Here is a 21,927-nt window from a genome sequence, read left to right on the forward strand (position 1 = left end):
TAGCCTGCTTTACCCATCACCCGTTGGAGTGCAACGTTCTTCCGTTAAAAATTAGAGGCAGTCGCGATCCTGAAGTTGGCGTTAGCTGTTGTTTCTGTTTTTAAAAAGTTTCAAAAGCCATGACTGGAAGGGACGCAGTTGTGCGAAAAATGTACGTTGAGATTTGTTGTGTACCTCCGGTGTAATTTGTGAATAATAACTTTATCTTGTAAATAGACTAATTGTTACGTTTTTATAATGTCTTCCTGGTCTACCGCGGTTCTGGAATGGGTAAGCATTTCATTTGGTACGACCTACAAATCTTTTGAATTAAAACAACTTGTTATGACGTCTCGTAGTCGCTGCCACACTGAATCCTACGATTCGAAATACTATCGAGTGTATTTTCTTTCAACCATTTGTTACACATCAAATGTTGAAACTGTTCTCGAATTTGACATCATCAATTATTTGTTTAAACCCATTTTTGAATATGCTACCAGTGATAGTTATGAATTTTTGATTACAGGTAAACTGTCTGGACATATTGGATGTAAATGTAAATAGTTTGCAGGAGTTAGAGGATGGAAAATTTTATTCAAAACTCGTTAAAATTTTGTAAGTTTTATTTTTTGCATTCCACTAGTTTTGACTATGTTTATACAGTAACAAACGTTACCAACAAAAAATTTGATTCACTTCTAGATCGCCAAAAGAACTTGATGATGACCTCGATGATGACAATATTGTATCCAGATTTGTACAAGGTATTACATTGCTAGCTTCTCTTCATTTGCACGGAATGCTTATTACACTATTTTTCATTCAGTTCGATAACTGATCCTCTGCTATAGGTATAATGCTACTAAAAACAATTGATGTTTTCTAGATACGTATCCTATATTTTTCAAGGAGAGCATGGATAGACAGAGCATTTATGAAGATGTTCATTTGGCCTCACTTCTCCTGCTACATTCCTCTGGAGAACCCAAGCTTCACAGACCGATGTGTATCAAGCTGAGTCAAGACACCCAACTTAAAATTAAATCATTTTTGGAGAGAGTATTAGAGTATGGAAGCAGTGTTTCAAAACAAAATATAGATGTTGCTATTGCAGAAATATCTGATAACGTTATAAAGACGCCACCAATGACCCCTAAAATGCGACCATTGAAGGAATTTCTGAATTCTCCAGCAACAACAGTACGAAAAAATTTTAATAGACTATTAGACGAACGGACGAGAGAATTGCGAAGGCTAAAAGCTGAATTAGAAACAGAGAGATTTGAGAAAGCAGATCTACAAGAAGACCTCCAGATTCAACGGGAAAAAATAAATAGCCTACATCTGAGATTACAGGAAAAGACCGCAGACATACAGAGAATGAAAGAAGACACAATGAGATTTGAAACTCCACAATCTTCAAAGAAAAAAAAAGATAATAAAACTCCCAAGCGTTTAAGTTTAAAGAGTCAAGCTCTTATGGACGAAATAGAGACGTTGAAATGTGAAATTACAGAATTACAAGAGGAAAAACAATTCTTAGCTAGGAAATTGACTTCCGCTGACAGACATTGTAATACACTTAAAGAAAAAGCGAACATGCACGAAAGAAATTTGGAAACTCTATTGATTGAAATGAATTCCAAAGATCAAGAACTGGTAGAATTCAAAAATCATATTGAAGAACTCCGCAGTCACATTCAAGAATTGAGTAAGGAAAAGATTTCAGAACAAAGCTTTGAAATGGACATGAATGAAATTTCGGTATCCCAAACATCATTAAATCAGAGTGAAGTTCTAAGTTCTGTAATTGACATTCAATTGCAAGAAGCTAAAGAAGAAACTAAAGCCTGCAAACTTCAACTGCATGAATTACAAAATAAATTAGAATACACTAATCAAGAAAACGTGAACTACAAACAAACGAATAACAGCTTACAGGCTGAAATAAACCGTTTACAACGTTCTGAGAAAAAATTGTTGCAAGAAGCTAAAAAATTTGAAACATTATTTTTATCAAAAGAAGAACTCTTCAAAGACTCTGAGAAGCGTAATGCTAATTTGACTGCTGCCTTGCACGATTTAGAAGAAAAAATAAAAGTGGCTCACAACTTGCTGAATAAAGAAAAAGACAAGGTGGAAAATTTAGAAAGACTAGCAGCTGAGAGACAGGAATTTCATACGAGTGAAATGTTAAAATACCAGAAACTTCAAGAAAAGTATATTATATTAGAGGACGAAGGAATGAATTTACTGACCAAAAATAAAGAACTCGAATATTTGAAGAATCTCAAGGAAAATTCTTTGAAGGAAGCTCTACAACGTACGGAAACACTTGAGTTAGATGTACACAATTTGAAAAATGAAATGGTAACTGTAACAAAATTTTTAACGTCAGAAAAACTCCTAGTGAAGGAATTGGAATCTAAAGTAGTTCAAATAAATTTAGAACATCAAAAAGCACTTGCTGATAAATTGGTAAAGCATCGAGAGCTAGAAAAACAGTTCGTAAATGAAAAGCAAGAAAAATCGAGTCTATTGCACGAGAATGAGAATCTAAAGAAGAAGCTCGTAGAATTAGAGGAATCATTGAACCAGTCTCAGCAGAAAAATGACAGCCTGGAAGCAGATTTGCAAAATTCAGCTGACAAAATTCAAAGGGCACAGGATTCTGTTGCGGAATGTAGTACAAGAGTTCAGGATTTAGAGTCTACGCTAAATCGTATGAGATTAGAACATGCAGAAAATATTAGGGAGCAATTACTAAACTACAGCAACCTTGAGGAAAAATTTGTAAATTTGGAAGAAGAAAAGTTAAAACTATCGAGAGAAAATGACAGCCTAGTTCAACAACTTACAGCAAAAAAAAACCTATTAATACAGTCTCAACAAACGAATGTGAATCTGGAGACAAATATGCAAAACCTGAACGGTAAGCTGCAAAGTCTTCGGGATAGTTTTGATGTACAGAGAACTAGAATTAAAGGTTTGGAATCCAAAATAAGTCAAATGAAATTAACTCATGACAGCATGCTCAAGGGGCAACTGTCAAGGAATAAAAGTCTTGATGAGGAACGTAAGAATTTACAGCAAGAAAATAGAGATCTATTGGAAGAAACTGAAAATCTCAAACAAACAATCACATCAAACGGAGATCGATTAATGCAGTCTCAACAAATGAACGAAAAATTATTATCCGATATAAAAGTTGTTAACAACAAACTTGGAGCGTTGCAAGATTCACTGAACGATGAAAGAGAGTGTACCAAGAATTTAGAATTGACGATCACTTGTTTAACCCAAGAGAAAGAGGAAACCTACAAGGAGCAGTTACAAAGATTCGAAGACCTGACAGCAAAGCATGTGAATTTAGAACGAGAAAAATTACAGTTATTGGAAAAAAATAAAGACCTAGACAAAAAAATTGCAGCAACTGAAATTCTTTTGCAGCAGTCTCAACAAGCGAATGAAGACTTGAAATTAAACTTACAAGACCTTAATAGCAAGGTACAAAGACTTCAAGATTTTTTAGCTACACAGAGATCTGGGATTGATGACTTGGAATCTAAAATGATTCAAGCACAGTCGGAGTATGATGCCGTGGTCAAAGAGCATGTATTGAAGAATGAAAATCTTCAGAAAGAGTATACAGCTTTACAAAAAGAAAATACGAGGCTGTTGCAAGAGGTTGAGAATATGAATCGGTCTATCACGTTAAATGAAGATCTGTTAGCGGAATCTCATCAAGTGAGAGAAAATTTATTGTCAGATCTACAAGATCGTGATAACAGACTCGACAAACTGCAAAAACTATTGAATGATGAAAGAGATATCACCAAAAATTTAGAACTAACAATTGCACAACTGAGGCGAGAGAAAGATGAAACCTTCAAAGATCAATTACAGAGGTACGAAAACTTGACAAACAAGCATGCGAATTCGGAACAAGAAAAGATCGACCTGTCGCATGAGATTAAAAATCTACGCCAAAGAATTGCATCAAAGGCAGAATTATTAAAGAACTCCCAGGAGAAGGTGGCAATCTTGGCTTTAGACTTGGAGACTATTCAAAATTCACTGGCTGAAGAGATATCCAGGAGCAATGATTTAGAGTCGACAATAATTCGACTGAAATCAGAGCAAAGAGAAAGTCTTAAACAGCAATCGTCAAAATATGAAGATCTTGAAAAAGAGTATTCAAATCTCCAACAGGAAAAATCAACTCTATCGATACAAATCAAAGATCTGAATCAGAAAATTGCATTCAACGAAGATTTATTGAAGCAGTCTCAGCAAGATAGTGCTGATTTATTATCCGACGTAAGAGACCTGAATAATGAAATTCAAAGCTTACGGGATGCTCTGAATACAGAGAGAGCACAATGCAAGGAATTAGAAGCTTCTGTAATTGATTTGAAGCGAGACAAAGAAGAATTTCTCGAGAAACATCTCTTGAATTATCAGGGTCTTGAAGAAAAGCAAGTCATTTTAGAACAAGAAAAGTTGAGGGATGTTGAACGTTTTGAAAATTTATTGACAGTACAAAAGGAACTATTAGTAGAGTCACAAAAACGTAATGCAACACTTGAAGTGGATTTAATCAATGTGAAAAAACAAATGAAAACTATCCAGGATGAATTAACCAATGCAACAACAATGGTTAAGGATTTGGAATTTTCACTGTGCCAAACGAAATCGTTGACTACCAGGATTATTGAAACACACATATCAGAAAACAAGATTCTCCAAGACACGAATAATAATTGTAATGCTGAGATAACTTTGCTCAAAACACAGATTCAAAATTCGTGTGAAGTTGAAGAGAAACTCAATCAACACATCAAAGAATTGAATGAAAAAAATTTAAGCTTACTAGAGGAAATCAAGAAGCTTAAAACAGAAGCTTCTTCAAAGGAAGAATTATTAGAAAAAACTCAAAAGCATGTTGAACGACTTCAATCAAAGTCGCATGATCTAGATGAGAAGATGAAGTCGATTCAAGATACGTTATGTGCCAAAAGCTTCAGAGTGGACGCTTTAGAAGGCCTATTAGCGGAGACAGAGTCCAACAGAAAAGAAAGCCTCCTTATTGTTCAGAAATTGGAATTGGAAAATATTGAACACAAAAATCTAATGCAAAGCTGCAAGACGATTTTACTAGAATTAGTAAATCGGTGCGGTTATTTAACTGGCATTGAAGTGCTGAAGATTGATAATTCAACGATATTAGATCTAGCGAGGCAGCTTCAAACGTTTACCGATTCCTTGGAACTAATATTCCATTCTAAGAATACTGATTTACAGAAATTCGAAGCAACTATTTCAACCCTCAATTCTAATGTGTCCAAATTGAAATCTGACTTAGTAAATTTTGAGGAATCACAATTCAAAGATAAGCGAATAATCTCAGAACATTTGAAAGAGCTGTCTAGTTTACAATTAGTTGTGAAAGAAAAGGAAACTCTGCTCTATGATATGGAAAAGCTGCAAATGCAATTATCTGAGGAAAAGACGAAAGTTAATCTATTGAATGAAGAAAAAAAGTTGTTTGTTAATAACTTGCAGTGTGTTAATCAATCATTAGCTTTATTAAAAAAGGAAAAATTGATCCTGGAAGAGAATATACAGACACAAAACCAAAATCTTCGGAGTAACATAGCGAGCCTTTCAGACATTATTGTGAAACTGCAGGTACAGATTCAAAAAGAAAACCAATCCATATTGGAACTTTGTGAAGAGAAAACTACAATGGCTTCTAAGTACGATGGAGAAAAAAAGACGAGGACGGATTTAGAAACAAAATGTGAATTATTAGAAACAGAAAACAGAAATCAAGTCAGAGAGAAAAAAGAACTCAAAGAGACTTTGAATATCATACGTGTGAGGAATGCAAAGCTTGAGAAAAATCTGGATGAACTGAGGAAAGAGAATAAGAAGCTAGAATCCGAAAAGTTGTCTGGAAGCAGCAAAGCTGAAGCAGAAAAATTGGAGGCTATCATCTCCAAATTGCAACTTGAAAAAGCAGAACTCGAAGCAGAAAAGAAAAAACTATCTGAACGGCCCACTGAAAAAGACTTTGATACTCGATTGAAAGAAGTACACATTGAATATGATCGCAAGTTGGACACAATCAAACAGAAAATGGTAAGTTAATACTTATACTGTATACGTCGTCTATTCATTTTTGATAAGGAATAGTTGTTTATTTATCACATTCGGTATAAATTAGCCCGACTGAAAATTTTTTCCAGAAAACTACGTACAACGAACAAATAGCAAAAGTCAGCCGTGATCAAGAGAAATTATTGCATGAAAAACTTAACGCTCAAAAAATACTAGTAGAAGAACAGTGCCGTAAGCATGCTGAAGAGATTACAAAGTACAAAGACCACGTCACTAAATTGAGTTCTGAATTCTGGGATGTTGGTGAGAAATTGTTGGTAGAAAAACAGCAAAAAGAACATTTGGCTCAACAGCTACATGAATTGAAGAAGCAACTCCAATACGAAAGAAATTTTGCTCCGAACAATGGTAATTCTCAGGGTGTTCCAAATACGAGAAGTAAAACATCAAGGTAAGTCTTTTAACGACAACTTCAGTATGAGAACTTGTAACGCAAAATCTTTGGCTCGTTTAGTTGTACTATTATTAAATTTTTTTCTTCTATTGATTAATTCAGCTTAGACCGGCGTGAGTTTGGAATAGCTACTCGTGAAGAAGGATCCTGCCGATTAGTGGAAACAATCAAAGAAGAATTTCCAATTTCTTCAAGACGTGAGAGTATTCAAAGCGTACAAGCTATCCAAGGGATGGGCAATGCTTTTAAAGTCGAGGACGAAGAGGGGGAAGTCTTCAATACAAACTACTTGGGTATGTGTTTGATAACTCATCCAAATCTAGATTTGTGTTTTGTTCTGATTTAGAACTATTATGATAAATGAGGAGCCGTTAAACCCTCTTGATTGTTTTCATCATTTTCTTTCTATTTTTAAGCTGATATGAAAGCAGGTCGCTGTTCCGCTACTTCAGACTTAGAGAGGCTGTCGGTGCTGCAGATGAGAAACGCTCAGTGTAAACCACACTTGAAATCATCGTATCCAGCAGAGACCCAGTTTCAGCCAGGCACATTTACTGAAGAAGATATTAAGGTGGGTCTAATCCTCATATTGTTGGAAGAGGCTATTAGTTTGTGCTAAGTCTTCAGTCGTTTGTACAAGATTTGGGAAAGGTCTAAAATCTTATTAACCACAACATTTATTTGTATCCGTGTGTTTAGTTTGACCCTGGTTAGACAATTATCATGTGAATGTTCGTTTGTTATGTCCTCTGTGTTTGTTATAGAGTGGTAATGCCATGGAGGATATCTTCAATGATAGCCTAAGCCAGAGTTTGCTTCCTGGCGAAAAGACGAAAAAGCGAGATAGGACTCAAGTGAGTAGCTATTTAGATTTTGTGTTAAAAATTATTAATTTCGTGTTCACCGACATTCATCTTGTAAATGTCTGTACGGTCATGGTCTTGGAATTTTGTGTTTCATTTTAGACTATGTACAAAAGACCGGGCCCGCCGACTCCCAGTAAAAATGGGGGCAGGTTATCTTTGCAGGTGAGTGAACTTACTATATGCATTCAAAAATTCACAAACTTTTCACCGTTGAACTGATTTTTAGTGCGCTGAATATCAATTAATGCTACAAATTTGTATTCAGTTTGGTTTTTTATTGTAGGGCAACGAATTGAAAAGTCCCAATTCAAGAGCTCTGAAAGAGCGAAATGCTGATCGGCGTGCCACTGCTACTCCCAGACGCCTGAAAGATATATTTGGTGGAGGCAGCTCACGACGTCAAGATGAAGTAAGAAGTCTACTTTGACATTGATTTTAATTTTATGTAGCGTAAAATCTTCTTAACGAATCTTATTTAGAGTAAAATCTCATCTAATTACCGATCAATTCCAAAAGAATGTTACAGGAACCCCGAAGGGCCGCCGCTTAAGCAGCATATTCCGTAAACCGAAATAATGTGCCAAATTACCATTAAAAAACCATAAGTAGAAATAACAATTAGAAAACAAAAATTTATAAATTCTAGATTATTAACGGTTCCTCATTGCCTTAGAATTATTTAGGAAAAATAAAAATGTCGATCATACGATTGATGTAAAAATTATTGTCAAGTCCATGGTGAAATGTTGAAAAGTATTCGCTATGTGCATGTGACTTAATGTGATTCTGCCATACGCGGAGTTGTCTGCCTCATTTGCATAACAAAATAGTAAAAGAATTTGAACAAAATAGAAAATATAATCACATAATCACTTAATCAATGTTATCAAGGGGGCAAAAAATTATACGAAGTTTGGCTGCAATCGACTGGAATTGACTAGATTAGTTAAAGTTATGAGATCACTATTATATTCTTCATCAATAATCGAGAATTTCTGATTGTTTACATGAGAACTATGCCTCTTTCCAGCCTCAAATTGTGTGGTGGGGGACTGTGAGAGTTTGCTCAAATTATCCAACCATAGTTATCACTACAAATGTGGTTAGATATCTGCACAACCTACATGGTCACGTGTTTACGCCTCTATTCTTTTCTCTCGTTGATTGAAAACTAGAATCACATTCGCTTATTCAGCTTGTTAATACTTTAGTTAGACTTCCATTAATCAACTTTGCCAGAATTTCATAGAGACTGAGAGAAAGTCACAATAAAACACGTCTTGTGTGGTACTGAAAATCATGACAATGGAGAAGGAATTCAGTTCTGACATTTTGCAACCGATTCCCTTGGAGGAGTGGTCATCTCTTCAGAAATTATTACAAGTTGACTGGCCAATGTATAGTAATGTATGATGTGATTCTTTAAAACCTATTTCGTGGTGGACATAGTGTTTATTTTTTGTGGAGTTCATTATTCAAATGAATTTCATTGGGATATGTCAGATATTTGTAAAAGGTATCGTAGTTGATTCAGATATTCAGAGTCAGTCTGTTTCAGTACTATTACTGGATGGAAAATTCTATAAGATGGAAAACACGAGATCCAGGTATGGACCTCGAGGTGTATGCACCTCAAGGAACATATCAAAATGATGCAACGTTTGTCGGAATATCCAAGGCGAGTTTATATTCACTAATCAAAATAGATTCAAACATATTCCTCCGTGCTAATAGCAGAAGATAAAACAAGTAAAACCTTTACAAGTACATACATATTGGCTTCTCCTAATATGGATGACAGTTGATTTTCTTAATATCTTGTATTGCATCCTATTCCAACGATGAAATGAATATATTTGCAGCATTCAATGTATAGTATTGTTGTTTTCACAAGAGAATCTTCTGGACAACGATTATACAACGCAATAGTTGAAACAAACCGAATCAACTGGAATAAAGGGGTTACATTCAGCGGAATTCACGAATGCGTGCAGTCGTTTGTGTTTTCTGCATTAGCAACCCTTGAAACTACCAGAGGAATTGAAATACACGAAGAAAAGCCAGGATGTTTTTATTTCAAAACTGCTTCAGATTCTGCTAATATGAAAATACGGTATGTTTATTAACAGATGTTAAATTTATATTCTGTTTCATTGTCAGCAGATTCCTTTTCCTATGTCAATACAGCATAGAGAGGAATGCACTAAAAAGCGAATATACATATAGTGATCAAAAATTTTATGTGATATACAGAGTGCCAGATGAGTGTTATTTGGGAGATTTGAATTCATCACACGTTCCAACAATACATAAGATATATCCACATATTGATGCGGAACAGCCCGAAAACTCAATGGCATATTTGGAAACCACAATAAAACTCAATAAGGGTTTTGGTCTCTTTTTGAAAAAAGGAGATATACTAGTATCGTGGGCTATTCATTCTGAATGGTATGGTTTGGGAATGGTGCAGACACAGGAGAGATATAAAAAACGAGGCTATGCTAAAGTAGTAGTTCTTGCACTGGCTAAATGGCTCGGAGAAAGAGGAATATCTCCGATTCTATCTATAGTGGTTGGAAATACTATATCTGAAAATATGTTTTCATCCCTCAATTGGAAACCTAACCATCTAGCAACGTGGATAACTATGAAAAGAATTTTTAAAACATCACCTGAGCCGGCTTCATGATCTTACTATCACAATATAAAGCAGTTTTTGGACTCAGCCTCATCATTTCGATAAAGTATTATTCCCAACATTGTGACTATACCACTGTTTGCAGGGAAGCCCTTAAATTAAGTATCACTGTCATCGTGCTCTCAATACGTAATTGAATATAACAATCAGCATCGGTTAAATTTTCAATTACCAGTTTTCGAATGCTCAATTCCTATGATCAGTCAAATGGTTAAACTGTCAAATTGTCAAAGAAAAAATTCGTATTTAGAGGGCGTTGCGTACACGCCTCGTCTGCTAGACTGTTGGAAGGTTTGTGATTGGCTCCTATCTTGGCGAAGCAGAAAGGTCGATGGATATTTATGTAATTATCCATTGAATTATTTTATATTCAACGACGGTGATTTACGAGGTACATTTAGAGAATTTATAAAGCATCACATGTTTGATTTATATACCTGAAATACACTTAGATAATAATTGACAAGTTCTGAATTCGGATATGAAACGGAAGTAATAGTGTTAACACCGGATAAACATAACCTGAGTAACCCGTCTGGATTTGTGTTATTTGCAGCCCTTGCTTAATTACTTTAAATATATTTACACATATAAATGGTATTTAGAACTAATCTAACACGGGATAAAAATCTTGTCCATCCCATTCTATCTAACAAAATTATTCGTATTTATATGATAGTGGTCGACCTCAGCTGAAATCTTCAAGAGTTGAAACACATCGGAGTGAAAGGTCAACATGCATCCTACACGAGATCCCAAGGATTTGACCCTCTTAGAAGTCCTAAACCTACCTCTCAGCACCGGGCAATTTAAAGAATGGCGTGATAAAAAACGTCCGGTAAGGTTGTTATTACAAACATTCAGATTATTAACCCTGGCTATTGAAGATATCTAAATTAGAGGCGCTCAAAGTAAGTACTCCAGAGCCTTGTCCATCTAGATGTTCTGGATATTGACCTTGTCAATTTCATGTACTCCTCATTAACCTCATGGTCCTACAATAATGATCAAACATCCTCTGTTTAATCAACAATTTAAATTTAAGTAAATAAATTGTACGTAGTATGCATGCATGAAGGGACTGAAGAGTTATTTCCGATCGTATCATTTTAAATCGATTTTTTTTACAGTACCGATACTATGATACTCCTGATGGTCAGGATATTGAAAAGAAATTGTTTGTGGCCGCAAAATATGGTCTTGGCTTTGGAACATTCTTATCTATAATGGATACAAGCCTATATTCGAACCACCTTTCATTCTATGCTATGATGAGTCGAGTGGCAATGTTTATTGTACCTTCGACAGCAATGTTTACAAGTTATGCAGCAGTATCATATACTGCCTTAAAACTTCGAGGAAAAGATGACGTCTTCAATAACGCGTTAGGAGGTGAGTTTTTTATATGATAAACATCTCTTTTCATCGACTAAGAATATTACGTTTAGTTGTGGATAAGAATAATTTAGAAAGAAACTTTCATTTATTATCCACACAAGCTCGTCTGTGCAGCGTATAGTTCGATGCAACAACTTGTTTTGTTGTAGTTTATCAATTGATTGCCCTGAATTTTTTCAATTTCCAAGGTGTTGTTGCTGGAAGTATCTATGGCGTATGGATAAAATCCGGGCGGCTTGGTTACACGGTCAGTGTAATTCTTGCTCTGGCAGGTGCAGCACACAAGCATGCCAACGACCTAGGATTTAAACCGTTCAACTTGGATAATGTTATTAAGGAGTACGGAAATCACAGGGATCCGTTTCAAGATAGTAGTCTCGTTCCAATTGGTGAGAAAGGTTGGACCACCGGACATGATTAAACTCAATGTTGCTATACTAGTGCTACTGTAATATGAATGGATGTTGTCATTACCATACATCTGATGTTACACTATGTGAAAAAGAAATATATATACATTTCTGATTTTGCATAGTATTAATTATTTATCATTATTATTTTTCGTATAAGTGAAATTTTCCGTATATCAGTAATTACTATTATCAATAATATTACCAAAAATGATATTGACAATGAATTAAAATTACAGTTAGAAATGGATCGCTTTGTTATGTTAAGGTCTCTCCTTTTGTCACCTGTAAAATTCGAAACATCATACAAATGTGTACACTTTTATTGAATTTGCTAGTCAAACCTGTACTTACACAAGCTTCCAGATATTCGATTCGCCGCTCTAACGTTGTAAGTTTTTCATTTAAAACTGCAAGTCGTGATCGACAGGACATATCTGAAAATAATAGGTATGAAGATTAGATGTACGAATTTCATATTTCAATCGTTTCAGACTCAAACAGTTGATGGCTTAAACTACAAGAGGGAAAAAAGTTTACACAGTAAAACAAAATATCTATTTTTCTCTTGGTGGGATGGTTACGGGTTTATTTTGAATTTTTCGAAAATCAACCGTAATATTGGAGCGCCTTGGATGAATCATTGTTCATAATTGTCAGATCAAGTAGGATTGAGTACACAGCATCGGAAACAATTGGACAGTTGAAACGACCAAACATAACCTACTTTGAAATGACAAAAACGTACCAAATGAATTGAGGAAGTCCGTGATTTTCTTAATACTTCCCGTAATCACTTCAATATATTCTCGGTTTGCCCAATCTTGTTGGATTTGTTTTTGGATTGCCTCTCGATGAATAGCGGCCATTATTGATACACTGTCAACTCTTGTCTACTGAAATCGTGAAATTTTCCTCTTCTGTTTGCTTCGCTCTGTTTATCTCCTTATCCCACGCGTCTATTCGTAACCCCAGCTACTGGGAATCCCTTGCATCCTACAGGAATGGTAGGAAATGATTAATGAACCAGTTGCGAGTGAAAGAATTTGACACCACCCACCCTGGAATTCAAGCCGTTGCGCGTCAGCGTATTTCCATGCTCGCAAATGTGAAGGTAAATCATGATCCTCGTGTAAAGCAGTATATATTTATATTTGGCGATCAATTAATGTGAGTGATTATTTACTTAGAGGTATCCCGTAACTTATCTCAAATATTCGTACTGTGACAAACAATTTTTTAAATATTTTTTCTACTTTCAATTTTTTTTTTCAGGTTAAGTTACGTCCACTGTTGCGTCTAATGACGTTTATTCCGTCACGCTACGTCAAGTTTCTATTGGCGTTAAATTTTAATCGTGACTGTTTAGATGTCATCAGCTGCGTGATACACTGATACCATGTACTGATTACGAAGGTTTCTCATATAAAGATACAAGTCACTACTTTTATTAAACTCTACAACTAGTCACGATATTATTACGCATGAATTTTTATATTACCCGCAAAAGATGTCATCAAAAGACAGCTGTCAGAATCCAAACATGAATCAACAAACATCTACGGAGGTGATACGTAAGTATTGTTTCCATTTCTGCATTACAAATGGAGAGTAAAATTCACGGTCATGTAAGTATATACCATGTGAAGTAAATTTAAATCCATTGTTTACGTTTTGAGGTGGCAAGAAATTGGATATTTCTGAAGCTGGATTATATGCATATGCAGCCACCTGTTCACTGACATTAGCTGAACTATTCCCAGATCCCTGCGATCATGATTACAATAGACTTTGCGTAAAGATGATTTGTCGGCATTTAAAATTGAACGAACGCGTAGAACCTGTGATGATATTCCTAAGTGAAGGACAAAGCGGGCAATCTCATAATACTTATATTGCTTTATTATTGGAAGAATCAAACTTGAAGGGCAAGACAATTTTGGTGGTTCAAGACCTTGTACTATTGGCTGTGCACAATGGTAAATACATTTGTGTTATATTGTGAATGAATTTTGGGTAGTTATTTAAAATTTTTTTTTACGTAATGGTGTAATTTAATTGATAACACTTCATTAAAAAACAAATTTAGTTTCCATACAAACATGCATTCAAACATATTTTCACTAGGAGAGAATTGGCTGAAAATTCTGGTGCTGTCGAGATGAATTTAAAATCTATTCTTCTACAGAATAATTCACAATTGGCCATTTTCTACAAGGTGGTGAAAATATTGCTTCACTTCTGTCATAATTTCAGGTATCATGTAAAATCATCATTAAGCTGACCTCTTCATACACCACATAATACTCATACAGTGTAGCCGTATAGCCTTTGATCCGAATTTTGGTGTATGAATTTTTATCACCCATTTTTAAAAATAACATTGAACCAATATTTCATATTATTTGTTTTTTGTATTTTCACTATTTCATCAGGGATTGTGTCAGGTAATAATCTTATGAATATTATCAGCAATAGCATAAGTAGCCCATAGATGATTCATCAATAATGAAATCTATTTATCCTGTTAATGTTATCTTACTGCAGGTGAATATGATTCCAGACAAAGAGTATTAGTGAGACGTATCTCAGAATTATTAAATGTTCCATTTCAACTGGTAGAATTTTATGAGCATTCTTTAGTCAGATTGTTGAGCGAGGATCATAATGTTCAAACCGAGTGAGTATCTTATCTTGAATTGAATACAATTTTAATGCTTTTGTTGATCAGAAACAATAATCTACTCACCCTGTCCAAACATTTTACAATAATAATAGATTGAAATGTCGATTCAGTATGCTAATTCAGAATAAAACAAAAGTCAATCACTCTGTTTAACGTAGCGTGGAGCAACAAGAGACTAAGCGACGTCACAAGGTCCGCAAAATAAAGAGATATGCGGCTATTAGCTTGGCCACCATAGGAGGTGGTACTTTGCTTGGTTTAACGGGTGGCTTAGCAGCACCACTCATCGGTATTGGAGTTGGAACGATACTCGGAGGTGCCAGTGCAGCTGCGCTAGGGAGTACTGCAGGTGTTGCAATTATAGGTTCTCTGTTTGGCGTGGCTGGAGCTGGACTCACAGGTTTGATTTCTTGATGGTCATCTTTCGATTCTCTGTTCTTTTTTTTTTCGCGCGCATTCAATGTTCAATCACTCATTTAGGTTACAAAATGAAAAAGCGAGTCGGAGAAGTAGAAGAATTCGAATTTCAGCCATTAACATTGGCGAATTATGGGGCCATAGATGAACAGCTTCACATCGCGATTGCCATTACTGGCTGGTTGAATGACGAGGCCGACGACAACGTTGTCAGACCTTGGCAGGCTCTTGCAGCATCTAGAGAGCAGTATGCACTAAGATACGAAACGAAGTATTTAATTGAACTAGGACAAGCGCTAGAGTACATACTAAGCATGGCTGTTTCGTTGGCTACACAAGAGGCACTAAAATACACAATTCTATCTAGTAAGTTTCTGAAAATATTGTCCTACATTTTTTAAATCTATGTAATTACAATTGTCACCTCCTTTTTTTCAAAGGTCTTGTCAGTGCTGTGGCCTGGCCTGCTGCTCTACTGTCCATAGCATCTGTGATAGATAATCCTTGGTCAGTATGTTGTCGTAGGAGTTCTGAAGTTGGCAAACAATTGGCACACGTTTTATTAGCTAAGCAACATGGTAAAAGGCCAGTCACATTGGTTGGCTTTAGTCTGGGTGCGAGAGTAATTTATTATTGTTTAAGAGAAATGGCAGAAATAGGTGGAGGTAAAGGAATTATACAGGACGCGATATTATTGGGAACGCCAGTGACCAATAACAAAAGCGAATGGGAAAAATGTTCGAAAGTAGTAGCTGGCAAATTTATCAATGGGTATTGCAGGTAATTCACCATTATTGAAATTTTTATGGTTGTACTTACTGCACGATGTGGCTGTCCCTCTGAAAACAATGGAAAACCTATGTGATATCCATTTTTCTTTTGTTCAGCGAGGATTGGCTATTACGTTTTCTGTATCGTACCCTTTCCATGTCTTCGGGGGTTGCAGGACTGATGCCTATTAAGTGCAAGAAAATAATGAACATAGATTTGAGTTCTATTGTCGGAGGCCACAGTGAATACTCTGATAAATTATCAGAATTATTGGCTTTTGTTGGGCTCAATACTAAAAATTCTCAAGTCTTTGATACAGAAAGTGGTCTGAAGAAATCGAATTCAGAAATGCCATACATGGAAAAAGTTTGTAACAAAAAGGAATCAAATTGGCCTGACAATGAAATATGAATATGTTGAAAACCCACATTAATTGACATTACATCTTTTTCAGGTTCAAAGTAATTTGAGATCATCAAAGTCTGAAATGTGCCTACGCTCCAGCAAACATGTGACTGTACCGAGTACAATGCCGTCCAATTGAAAGTATTCGAATTAAAAATATTCGACATCCATGGAATTAGAAAAACTATGGGTTTAGTAACACAAAGAAATAGTTTCAATGGAGAAAAAGTTTAGAGAAATAGTTTCGAGAAAAAGTGTCAATATTCAATCAATTTATTCTAAAATGTACGTATATTTATACCTATTTAAAGCAAACCGTAATCCAATGCCTTCAAATTCAGAGCACAAATATTTTATAGTTTTTCTTAAAGTAAAAAACTATATCATACAATATTTCATATGGATTTAGATTATAAATATAACCAAAGGTTTGATTAGAAATACATTATAAATCATTTATCTTTCTCAGAACAGTAATATCACAAAAAATAATTTATCCAAATTTAATGAATAAAAAGCCAGAATATTAGGAAATTTTGGAAAATTTTTAATCTAGACATAATAATACAAAACACGTACAAAGTATCAATCGTACCTTATTACTAAATAATTGTCTTGCACCAGAATCGATGTACTTGAGAATACTAGTTAACATTATAATAAAACTTTTCTCGTAGTCTATTATTTTTTCAATAATTCTTTGGAAATAAAGCTGATTGTGGATCATTGTTCACAAATGACGTATTGATAACAGAGTTGAACATGGCAAATTGGAAAAGTTTTTTCAATTTCTAAGGTATCTTATTTTTTTGAGAAATAAAGTCTTGGAATTCATTTTTATATGAACTATTAAATATTTGGAGAAGCTACCAAATTCAATGATAATACTTGAATAAGCTTTGAATTGATCAATTAAAGATGTGGACATAATATTTTGCCAATTATAATACTGAATCTGCAAAAGAGCTTGGCATGGAGGACTGATTTTATTATCTCAAGTAAATTTTGAAAAAAATAAAATGAAAAGAACAAGTTGTTATGTTGTAAAAATGTTTTCATACTGAGTCAATTTTAAAAGTGCATATTACTATTAAGGACTTACGGAGAGAAAAGCGACCATATTGCATTACAGGTAATCGTGAAGCTAAGGGCTTTAGTAGATCACACGCATTAAAGTCCATATAATTATGTAATAACTTATAATTAGTACACAATATAATTGCTAAAGGATATCACAATTCAATAGGAAACAAGTTTTTTACGCACAATACCTTTCAAAAAGCAGACTATATTTACCACTGAAATCAAACTGAGAAAATTATCAAGTACACAGACCATGTGTCAAAATCTTGTTAAGTTTTTATATCAACATAATCGAATTTGCACATTTTACTGAAACTTACTATACCTATGCAGCGTAAAAAGTACTTCATTAATTGTATTGTTCGATGATCCATAACACAAAATAAAAACATCATACCTCCCAACAATTAGAAATCAAATTATTCACTCTCAAAAACATTGCCCACATAAATTGATATCGAGATAAGAAGTTGACTGGAAAAACGAAATGATAAACTTGGAAGAAGTAATTAGACTTTGAACAAATTTGGTAGAAGCTACTGTGAGATGTGTTGTTTGCGTTTCTAAAAATATGTAGTAATACATATATGTTGTAAACCAACATAAGTTTAATTAAATGCAAGACAGTACAAAAGTGTAACATGATAAATATAATCAATAGTATTGATGATTTTCCACAAGTCTTTGCTGATATTCAATGTGAGTTCTCTGACAATAATAGATCCCAATTATCTATTACTGGATCTCAATGTGATCGGTGTTTAATGTCACAATATACTGGGGGTACCGCCCAGCATCGTAACAAGAATACCCACTTAGTGTTTTAAGAATTATGATTATCGTGCTGTCAGATGGCAAATCCTGAGGCGATTCGTAAAACATATCGCACCGGTGCTTCAGGCGACGAAAATCGCAATTGTGCTTTAATGCAGTGGTGAGTTTTTCCTGACTTACAGGCATAAACAATGTCTTCTAGAATATTCAAACAAAGGAGAAAAAGAATAGAAAGTTAGTGTAGTGTTCGTCCGACTTTAATTAACAATTTTACAGTTTTAGATTATCTACATTTTAGACGAAAACGAATGACTCTCTTTGGTGTCAAATATACGACAGAACAAGAGGGCAGGTAATTTCTACAAGGCGTTGTTCTCATACTCACACAAAAATGATCTAAGTAATCGAAGGTGAATGTTTATTTACCTCTTGTACTCCACCTTTCTGAAGTTGAAATAAAATAAATTTGCCGTATTGATATGGATTTTGTACTCTTTCAACAGTTTTTATTTGAGTTTTGGGTTCGGTAAAGTAACTTGCAACTGCATCAAACTCTGAAGTAAAACTGGAAACCGGTACCAAATGGTACTGATATGTAATATAAGATTTAGATGTATCCCAAGTTGATGGCTGTTTCACAGACGCTAACATTTTAATATACGGTTTTAGTGTACAGTTTTACTTTGAAACTCTTTGCTCAACGCTTTTTGCTTACATCGGTTCCGAAGTGCGAATGGTCACCGGTCGCACTGAACATAAAAATACGGTAGTCGTCTGGCATGTCTTGACGGAAGCCGGGGATTCACGTTTTATCTGATAATAGAAAAGTGTTCCACCGTTTTATCCTGATGCATGCGTAGTTATATTTTCCGGTTAACATACTCGATTTCCGGCGAGAGCCGCGCCGAATCGTTTCTGAACAATCTCGAGCTTTACGATTATAATAAATCAAATTTGACGATCTGTGGCAAATTCTCGTTATTCTCAAATTCAGAATCGTTTGATGATTCAATTATCATTTTGAATGTGTGTTGAGCAGTGATGTTGAGAACTGCACTTCCAAAATTCGAGATTTCACGCACGCAACTTACGAGCGATAGATGGCTATAGTGGCTGCAGTTCAATTCGAAGGAAGTAAAAAGTCTCTAGTTCGATTACTACAGGTATAGTGGATACCGATTTCAATAAACTCCGGATGTGGATTGAATTTGGGTATTCATATTTATTTTTCAGACCTATTTGTGTTGTTGAACAATACACGGATGAATGGTACAAATATTTCAATCAGCAGAGTTCATATTAATCGTGTCAATACGCGTCGTCCCCGGATGTTTCAAGTTCCTCGTCATAGGAGTAGTCTGGAAATTGGTCGATTTTTGCACTTTTGAATTCCTCTATTTCACTGCCCCAAATATTCATCAATTCTTTTGATGACACTGATTTTGTGGTACTTCGGGGTGTTCCACGCTGCTTGTGCACTTTAGATCTTTGTTTATTAAAACGGTGCTTTTTTAAGGCATTGTGGATGTCAAACCTTTGTGGTCTGTAAAATATTAAAGATAAATACAGAGATATACCTTGTAACACTATCAGCGACCATAAATTTGATAATTTTTTCTCGTACTCACGCCACATCCTTGAAAACTTTTTCTTGCAGCAATACAATGTCATGTCTAACATCTGCCAAAAGGAGCAATAAGAAGTCAAAATTTCCAGCTGAACCTCTGGAACCCTTGGGCCCTCGCTCACCTAAATCGCCTTTGGCTCCAGTTTTCCCTGGAGCTCCAACGGGTCCCTGTTTGCAGAAATTTGTGGAATCGAAGAAATTACCAATCTGACATCTGCCCTCATGAATATTACATATATCAACTTCCGTGACAGTTCTAAAGAGTATGGATATACACAACGTTACTTACCACAGGTCCTCGCTGACATTTGCAGTAGCCATCAGTTGTTGGTATGAAGGAATTGAAAATTGAGTATGCCTGTTCATTCTCTGAGTGTTCTGAAGGTCGAAAACCTTCTGCGTTAAGTTGAGGGGTATTCCCATCAACACCGGGAAAACCCCGTAACCCAGGTGGCCCTGGAACACCTGGTGGTCCCATTGGACCTGGAGGTCCAGATACATAACTTGACAATCTTATAGCTGTGCTAAGAGCAACAACTTTCTCTTGCAACTTTTTTACCTGTCGAATAATATTGGTTGAATTTGTCCACTTACTACCACATACTAATTGTTTCACATCTTTCTTACAGAAAGTTGATATTTTTGTCTTAGAGGCCTGATCCTACCTTATCATGCAGTCTTAGAACTGTGTCACAGTTGGCGTAACATCGTGATGCAGCTGCGACTGTATCACCATCAGATTTACTTTGTTCTTCGCAAGTTCTGTTGTCGCCTCTAAGAACAAATCCATTTTTACAACCACAAGTAAATCCTCCCGGAATATTGGTACAAGTCTGTTCACAGTCTGCCGATTTCTCTGCGCATTCGTCTATATCCATACATACTGGTTTTAATCCTGATTTCTGACGCTCTGGACTAAATCTGTTAACACCAATAACATCAACAGTGAGAATGATAATTTTTTTTACAAATTTTCATATGCCATTTCATGGTTGTGAGACGAAAATATTTATTACTTGTAGCCATCCCAGCAAGTACAAATTACTCGCTGCATCAATACATTGCATTGTTGTTCACATAAATTGAGACTGCATGGATCGGTGCCTTTTGGTACACACTGGCCATTTAGTAATGTATGTTCAGGGCAGCAATGAGCCCTTGAACAATCGACCCAGTCGTTATTAAGGCCCCTGCATTTATAACGAGTCCTTATTACATTTGTCGAAGGACATTGTAAAGTTTCTGACGCTGATGCTGGCAGAACTTCATTAAGAGCGTCTAAGTAATATCCGTCTTCGGAGATAACATCATTGTTGCTAATTGTCTGTTTCTGAAAACTTAAGACCACCAGGCAGCTGAAACTGTTCAAAAACTCAATTGGGGTTTGTTTCTTTAAATTAGAGTCCACACGTTCTACTTGAGAGATGCATTATTTAATGATTCAAAGTTGATGGTATTATACTCACATAACTAGAGAGTTTGTATCCATTTTTGATTACGACTTTGCATCAATTGCATGATAGTCATATTCTAAAACTCGGCAGTTGCTCAGAATTCAAGTAATCTGATGAATTAGTCATTGAACCACGAGGATTATTTGAAGATTTAAGTGTTTGTTAGTCATTATTTTGTTCTAATATTCAGAATGCTGTAATTCAGAGATATCAGGCACACTGCGTGTCGTAACAACTGTGTTACATAAACTACTTTGGACGATATATCCTTAGAGGAATTTCCACATCTCCAGACTCAGCTGCACCAAACAATGTACTCTTTGTATTAATAAACTAGAACACGGTGCCAAAGTTGAATTGAAATGAAAACTACAAACGTCATTCTTATTAAAAAGAATCTAAAGCATCACCCTAAAGAATTTGAATGATCTATCATCACAAATGTAACGAATTAAATTTACTTGGGAGATCAAAGCTGCTTTGTAATTATGATTCCATACTCGTTTCAAAATTTAAACTTTTCATTTCATAATTTGAATAAATCATTTGCCGATACTCTCAAAAAGCCAACCGTGTAAGATACTTCAGGCTACTCTACGATACTGTCTCTTGTGGTTGGTGTAATCTGATTTAACGAGACTATTTGGAACTTAACGTTCCCGAATGTTTCCGTCCACATGGACGCCTATGACTAAAATAGTTCATTGGATGTTTTATTTCTTTTTTTACTCTATCATAAAGGTAAATTTAACAGCTCCATGATCCTATTTGGTCCC

General features: G+C 35.3%; 7 protein-coding genes across 12 annotated transcripts; 4 read left to right on the forward strand and 3 right to left on the reverse strand.

Annotated features, from left to right (window-relative positions):
* Positions 1-16: 16 nt before the first annotated feature.
* On the forward strand, positions 17-8,129 carry LOC105686358 (putative leucine-rich repeat-containing protein DDB_G0290503). The gene is made up of 11 exons (XM_012401072.2): positions 17-270; positions 509-597; positions 685-746; positions 869-6,126; positions 6,234-6,556; positions 6,662-6,852; positions 6,976-7,130; positions 7,324-7,413; positions 7,525-7,587; positions 7,709-7,834; positions 7,942-8,129. The coding sequence occupies exons 1-11, from the start codon at positions 238-240 to the stop codon at positions 7,999-8,001; spliced, it is 6,450 nt and encodes a 2,149-aa protein (XP_012256495.2). The 5' UTR covers positions 17-237; the 3' UTR covers positions 8,002-8,129.
* A 253-nt stretch (positions 8,130-8,382) lies between these two features.
* Positions 8,383-10,153, forward strand: LOC105686363. Its single transcript, XM_012401083.3, has 4 exons — positions 8,383-8,832; positions 8,984-9,103; positions 9,288-9,538; positions 9,679-10,153. Exons 1-4 carry the CDS (start codon positions 8,725-8,727, stop codon positions 10,115-10,117), a joined length of 918 nt encoding a protein of 305 aa, XP_012256506.2. The 5' UTR covers positions 8,383-8,724; the 3' UTR covers positions 10,118-10,153.
* A 164-nt stretch (positions 10,154-10,317) lies between these two features.
* Positions 10,318-12,061, forward strand: LOC105686368. 3 transcript variants are annotated; one of them, XM_012401094.3, is made up of 4 exons: positions 10,318-10,469; positions 10,806-10,964; positions 11,257-11,518; positions 11,713-12,061. In XM_012401094.3, the coding sequence occupies exons 2-4, from the start codon at positions 10,863-10,865 to the stop codon at positions 11,943-11,945; spliced, it is 597 nt and encodes a 198-aa protein (XP_012256517.2). In that variant the 5' UTR covers positions 10,318-10,469; positions 10,806-10,862; the 3' UTR covers positions 11,946-12,061. The 3 variants fall into 3 exon arrangements, with proteins under 3 accessions (XP_012256517.2, XP_012256514.2, XP_012256516.2); XM_012401091.3 differs by having other exon boundaries at positions 10,365-10,517; XM_012401093.3 differs by lacking the exon at positions 10,318-10,469 and adding an exon at positions 10,541-10,723.
* On the reverse strand, positions 12,047-13,570 carry LOC105686370 (probable protein BRICK1-B). Of its 2 annotated transcripts, none has more exons than XM_048652104.1 (4): positions 13,436-13,570; positions 12,683-12,930; positions 12,289-12,371; positions 12,047-12,219 (listed from the first exon to the last, which is right to left on the reverse strand). In XM_048652104.1, the coding sequence occupies exons 2-4, from the start codon at positions 12,801-12,803 to the stop codon at positions 12,193-12,195; spliced, it is 231 nt and encodes a 76-aa protein (XP_048508061.1). In that variant the 5' UTR covers positions 12,804-12,930; positions 13,436-13,570; the 3' UTR covers positions 12,047-12,192. The 2 variants fall into 2 exon arrangements, with proteins under 2 accessions (XP_048508061.1, XP_048508060.1); XM_048652103.1 differs by lacking the exon at positions 13,436-13,570 and adding an exon at positions 12,995-13,216.
* On the forward strand, positions 13,373-17,703 carry LOC105686360 (transmembrane and coiled-coil domain-containing protein 4-like). Of its 2 annotated transcripts, XM_048652068.1 has the most exons (9): positions 13,373-13,508; positions 13,614-13,913; positions 14,370-14,381; positions 14,482-14,614; positions 14,779-15,020; positions 15,101-15,403; positions 15,478-15,817; positions 15,925-16,174; positions 16,263-17,703. In XM_048652068.1, the coding sequence occupies exons 1-9, from the start codon at positions 13,445-13,447 to the stop codon at positions 16,350-16,352; spliced, it is 1,734 nt and encodes a 577-aa protein (XP_048508025.1). In that variant the 5' UTR covers positions 13,373-13,444; the 3' UTR covers positions 16,353-17,703. The 2 variants fall into 2 exon arrangements, with proteins under 2 accessions (XP_048508025.1, XP_012256500.2); XM_012401077.3 differs by lacking the exon at positions 14,370-14,381.
* On the reverse strand, positions 16,738-18,856 carry LOC105686369. The gene is made up of 2 exons (XM_012401096.4): positions 18,497-18,856; positions 16,738-18,268 (listed from the first exon to the last, which is right to left on the reverse strand). The coding sequence occupies exons 1-2, from the start codon at positions 18,719-18,721 to the stop codon at positions 18,032-18,034; spliced, it is 462 nt and encodes a 153-aa protein (XP_012256519.2). The 5' UTR covers positions 18,722-18,856; the 3' UTR covers positions 16,738-18,031.
* A 412-nt stretch (positions 18,857-19,268) lies between these two features.
* Positions 19,269-21,781, reverse strand: LOC105686286 (collagen and calcium-binding EGF domain-containing protein 1). 2 transcript variants are annotated; one of them, XM_048652080.1, is made up of 7 exons: positions 21,613-21,781; positions 21,164-21,450; positions 20,714-21,058; positions 20,363-20,618; positions 19,987-20,256; positions 19,699-19,865; positions 19,269-19,613 (listed from the first exon to the last, which is right to left on the reverse strand). In XM_048652080.1, the coding sequence occupies exons 2-7, from the start codon at positions 21,184-21,186 to the stop codon at positions 19,379-19,381; spliced, it is 1,296 nt and encodes a 431-aa protein (XP_048508037.1). In that variant the 5' UTR covers positions 21,187-21,450; positions 21,613-21,781; the 3' UTR covers positions 19,269-19,378. The 2 variants fall into 2 exon arrangements, with proteins under 2 accessions (XP_048508037.1, XP_012256362.2); XM_012400939.3 differs by having other exon boundaries at positions 21,164-21,781.
* Positions 21,782-21,927: the final 146 nt, after the last annotated feature.

Source organism: Athalia rosae, chromosome 3, assembly GCF_917208135.1.
Source record: "Athalia rosae chromosome 3, iyAthRosa1.1, whole genome shotgun sequence".
In the NCBI taxonomy this organism is placed as follows: domain Eukaryota; kingdom Metazoa; phylum Arthropoda; class Insecta; order Hymenoptera; family Athaliidae; genus Athalia; species Athalia rosae.

Excerpts from the sequence above, each read along its gene's own strand:
- LOC105686286 (XM_048652080.1), bottom strand. The coding sequence starts at position 21,186 with ATGGATACAAACTCTCTAGTTAT. Across the intron at positions 21,059-21,163 it reads GATACAAACTCTCTAGTTAT|TTTCAGCTGCCTGGTGGTCT; the intron begins GTGAGTATAATA and ends GTTTTTGAACAG. Across the intron at positions 19,866-19,986 it reads AATGTCAGCGAGGACCTGTG|GGACCCGTTGGAGCTCCAGG; the intron begins GTAAGTAACGTT and ends TTCTGCAAACAG.
- LOC105686370 (XM_048652104.1), bottom strand. The coding sequence starts at position 12,803 with ATGGCCGCTATTCATCGAGAGGCAATCCAAAAACAAATCCAACAAGAT. Across the intron at positions 12,372-12,682 it reads GGACTTCCTCAATTCATTTG|ATATGTCCTGTCGATCACGA; the intron begins GTACGTTTTTGT and ends TATTATTTTCAG. Across the intron at positions 12,220-12,288 it reads TCGAATATCTGGAAGCTTGT|GTGACAAAAGGAGAGACCTT; the intron begins GTAAGTACAGGT and ends CGAATTTTACAG.
- LOC105686368 (XM_012401094.3), top strand. The coding sequence starts at position 10,863 with ATGCATCCTACACGAGATCCCAAGGATTTGACCCTCTTAGAAGTCCTA. Across the intron at positions 10,965-11,256 it reads GGCGTGATAAAAAACGTCCG|TACCGATACTATGATACTCC; the intron begins GTAAGGTTGTTA and ends TTTTTTTTACAG. Across the intron at positions 11,519-11,712 it reads CTTCAATAACGCGTTAGGAG|GTGTTGTTGCTGGAAGTATC; the intron begins GTGAGTTTTTTA and ends TCAATTTCCAAG.
- LOC105686360 (XM_048652068.1), top strand. The coding sequence starts at position 13,445 with ATGTCATCAAAAGACAGCTGTCAGAATCCAAACATGAATCAACAAACA. Across the intron at positions 13,509-13,613 it reads AACATCTACGGAGGTGATAC|GTGGCAAGAAATTGGATATT; the intron begins GTAAGTATTGTT and ends TTACGTTTTGAG. Across the intron at positions 15,818-15,924 it reads TTTATCAATGGGTATTGCAG|CGAGGATTGGCTATTACGTT; the intron begins GTAATTCACCAT and ends TCTTTTGTTCAG.
- LOC105686363 (XM_012401083.3), top strand. The coding sequence starts at position 8,725 with ATGACAATGGAGAAGGAATTCAGTTCTGACATTTTGCAACCGATTCCC. Across the intron at positions 8,833-8,983 it reads ACTGGCCAATGTATAGTAAT|TACTATTACTGGATGGAAAA; the intron begins GTATGATGTGAT and ends AGTCTGTTTCAG. Across the intron at positions 9,104-9,287 it reads CGTTTGTCGGAATATCCAAG|CATTCAATGTATAGTATTGT; the intron begins GCGAGTTTATAT and ends ATATATTTGCAG.
- LOC105686358 (XM_012401072.2), top strand. The coding sequence starts at position 238 with ATGTCTTCCTGGTCTACCGCGGTTCTGGAATGG. Across the intron at positions 6,853-6,975 it reads CTTCAATACAAACTACTTGG|CTGATATGAAAGCAGGTCGC; the intron begins GTATGTGTTTGA and ends TCTATTTTTAAG. Across the intron at positions 7,588-7,708 it reads GGGGCAGGTTATCTTTGCAG|GGCAACGAATTGAAAAGTCC; the intron begins GTGAGTGAACTT and ends TTTTTATTGTAG.
- LOC105686369 (XM_012401096.4), bottom strand. The coding sequence starts at position 18,721 with ATGTTAGCGTCTGTGAAACAGCCATCAACTTGGGATACATCTAAATCT. Across the intron at positions 18,269-18,496 it reads AGAAAGGTGGAGTACAAGAG|AAGACATTGTTTATGCCTGT; the intron begins GTAAATAAACAT and ends TGAATATTCTAG.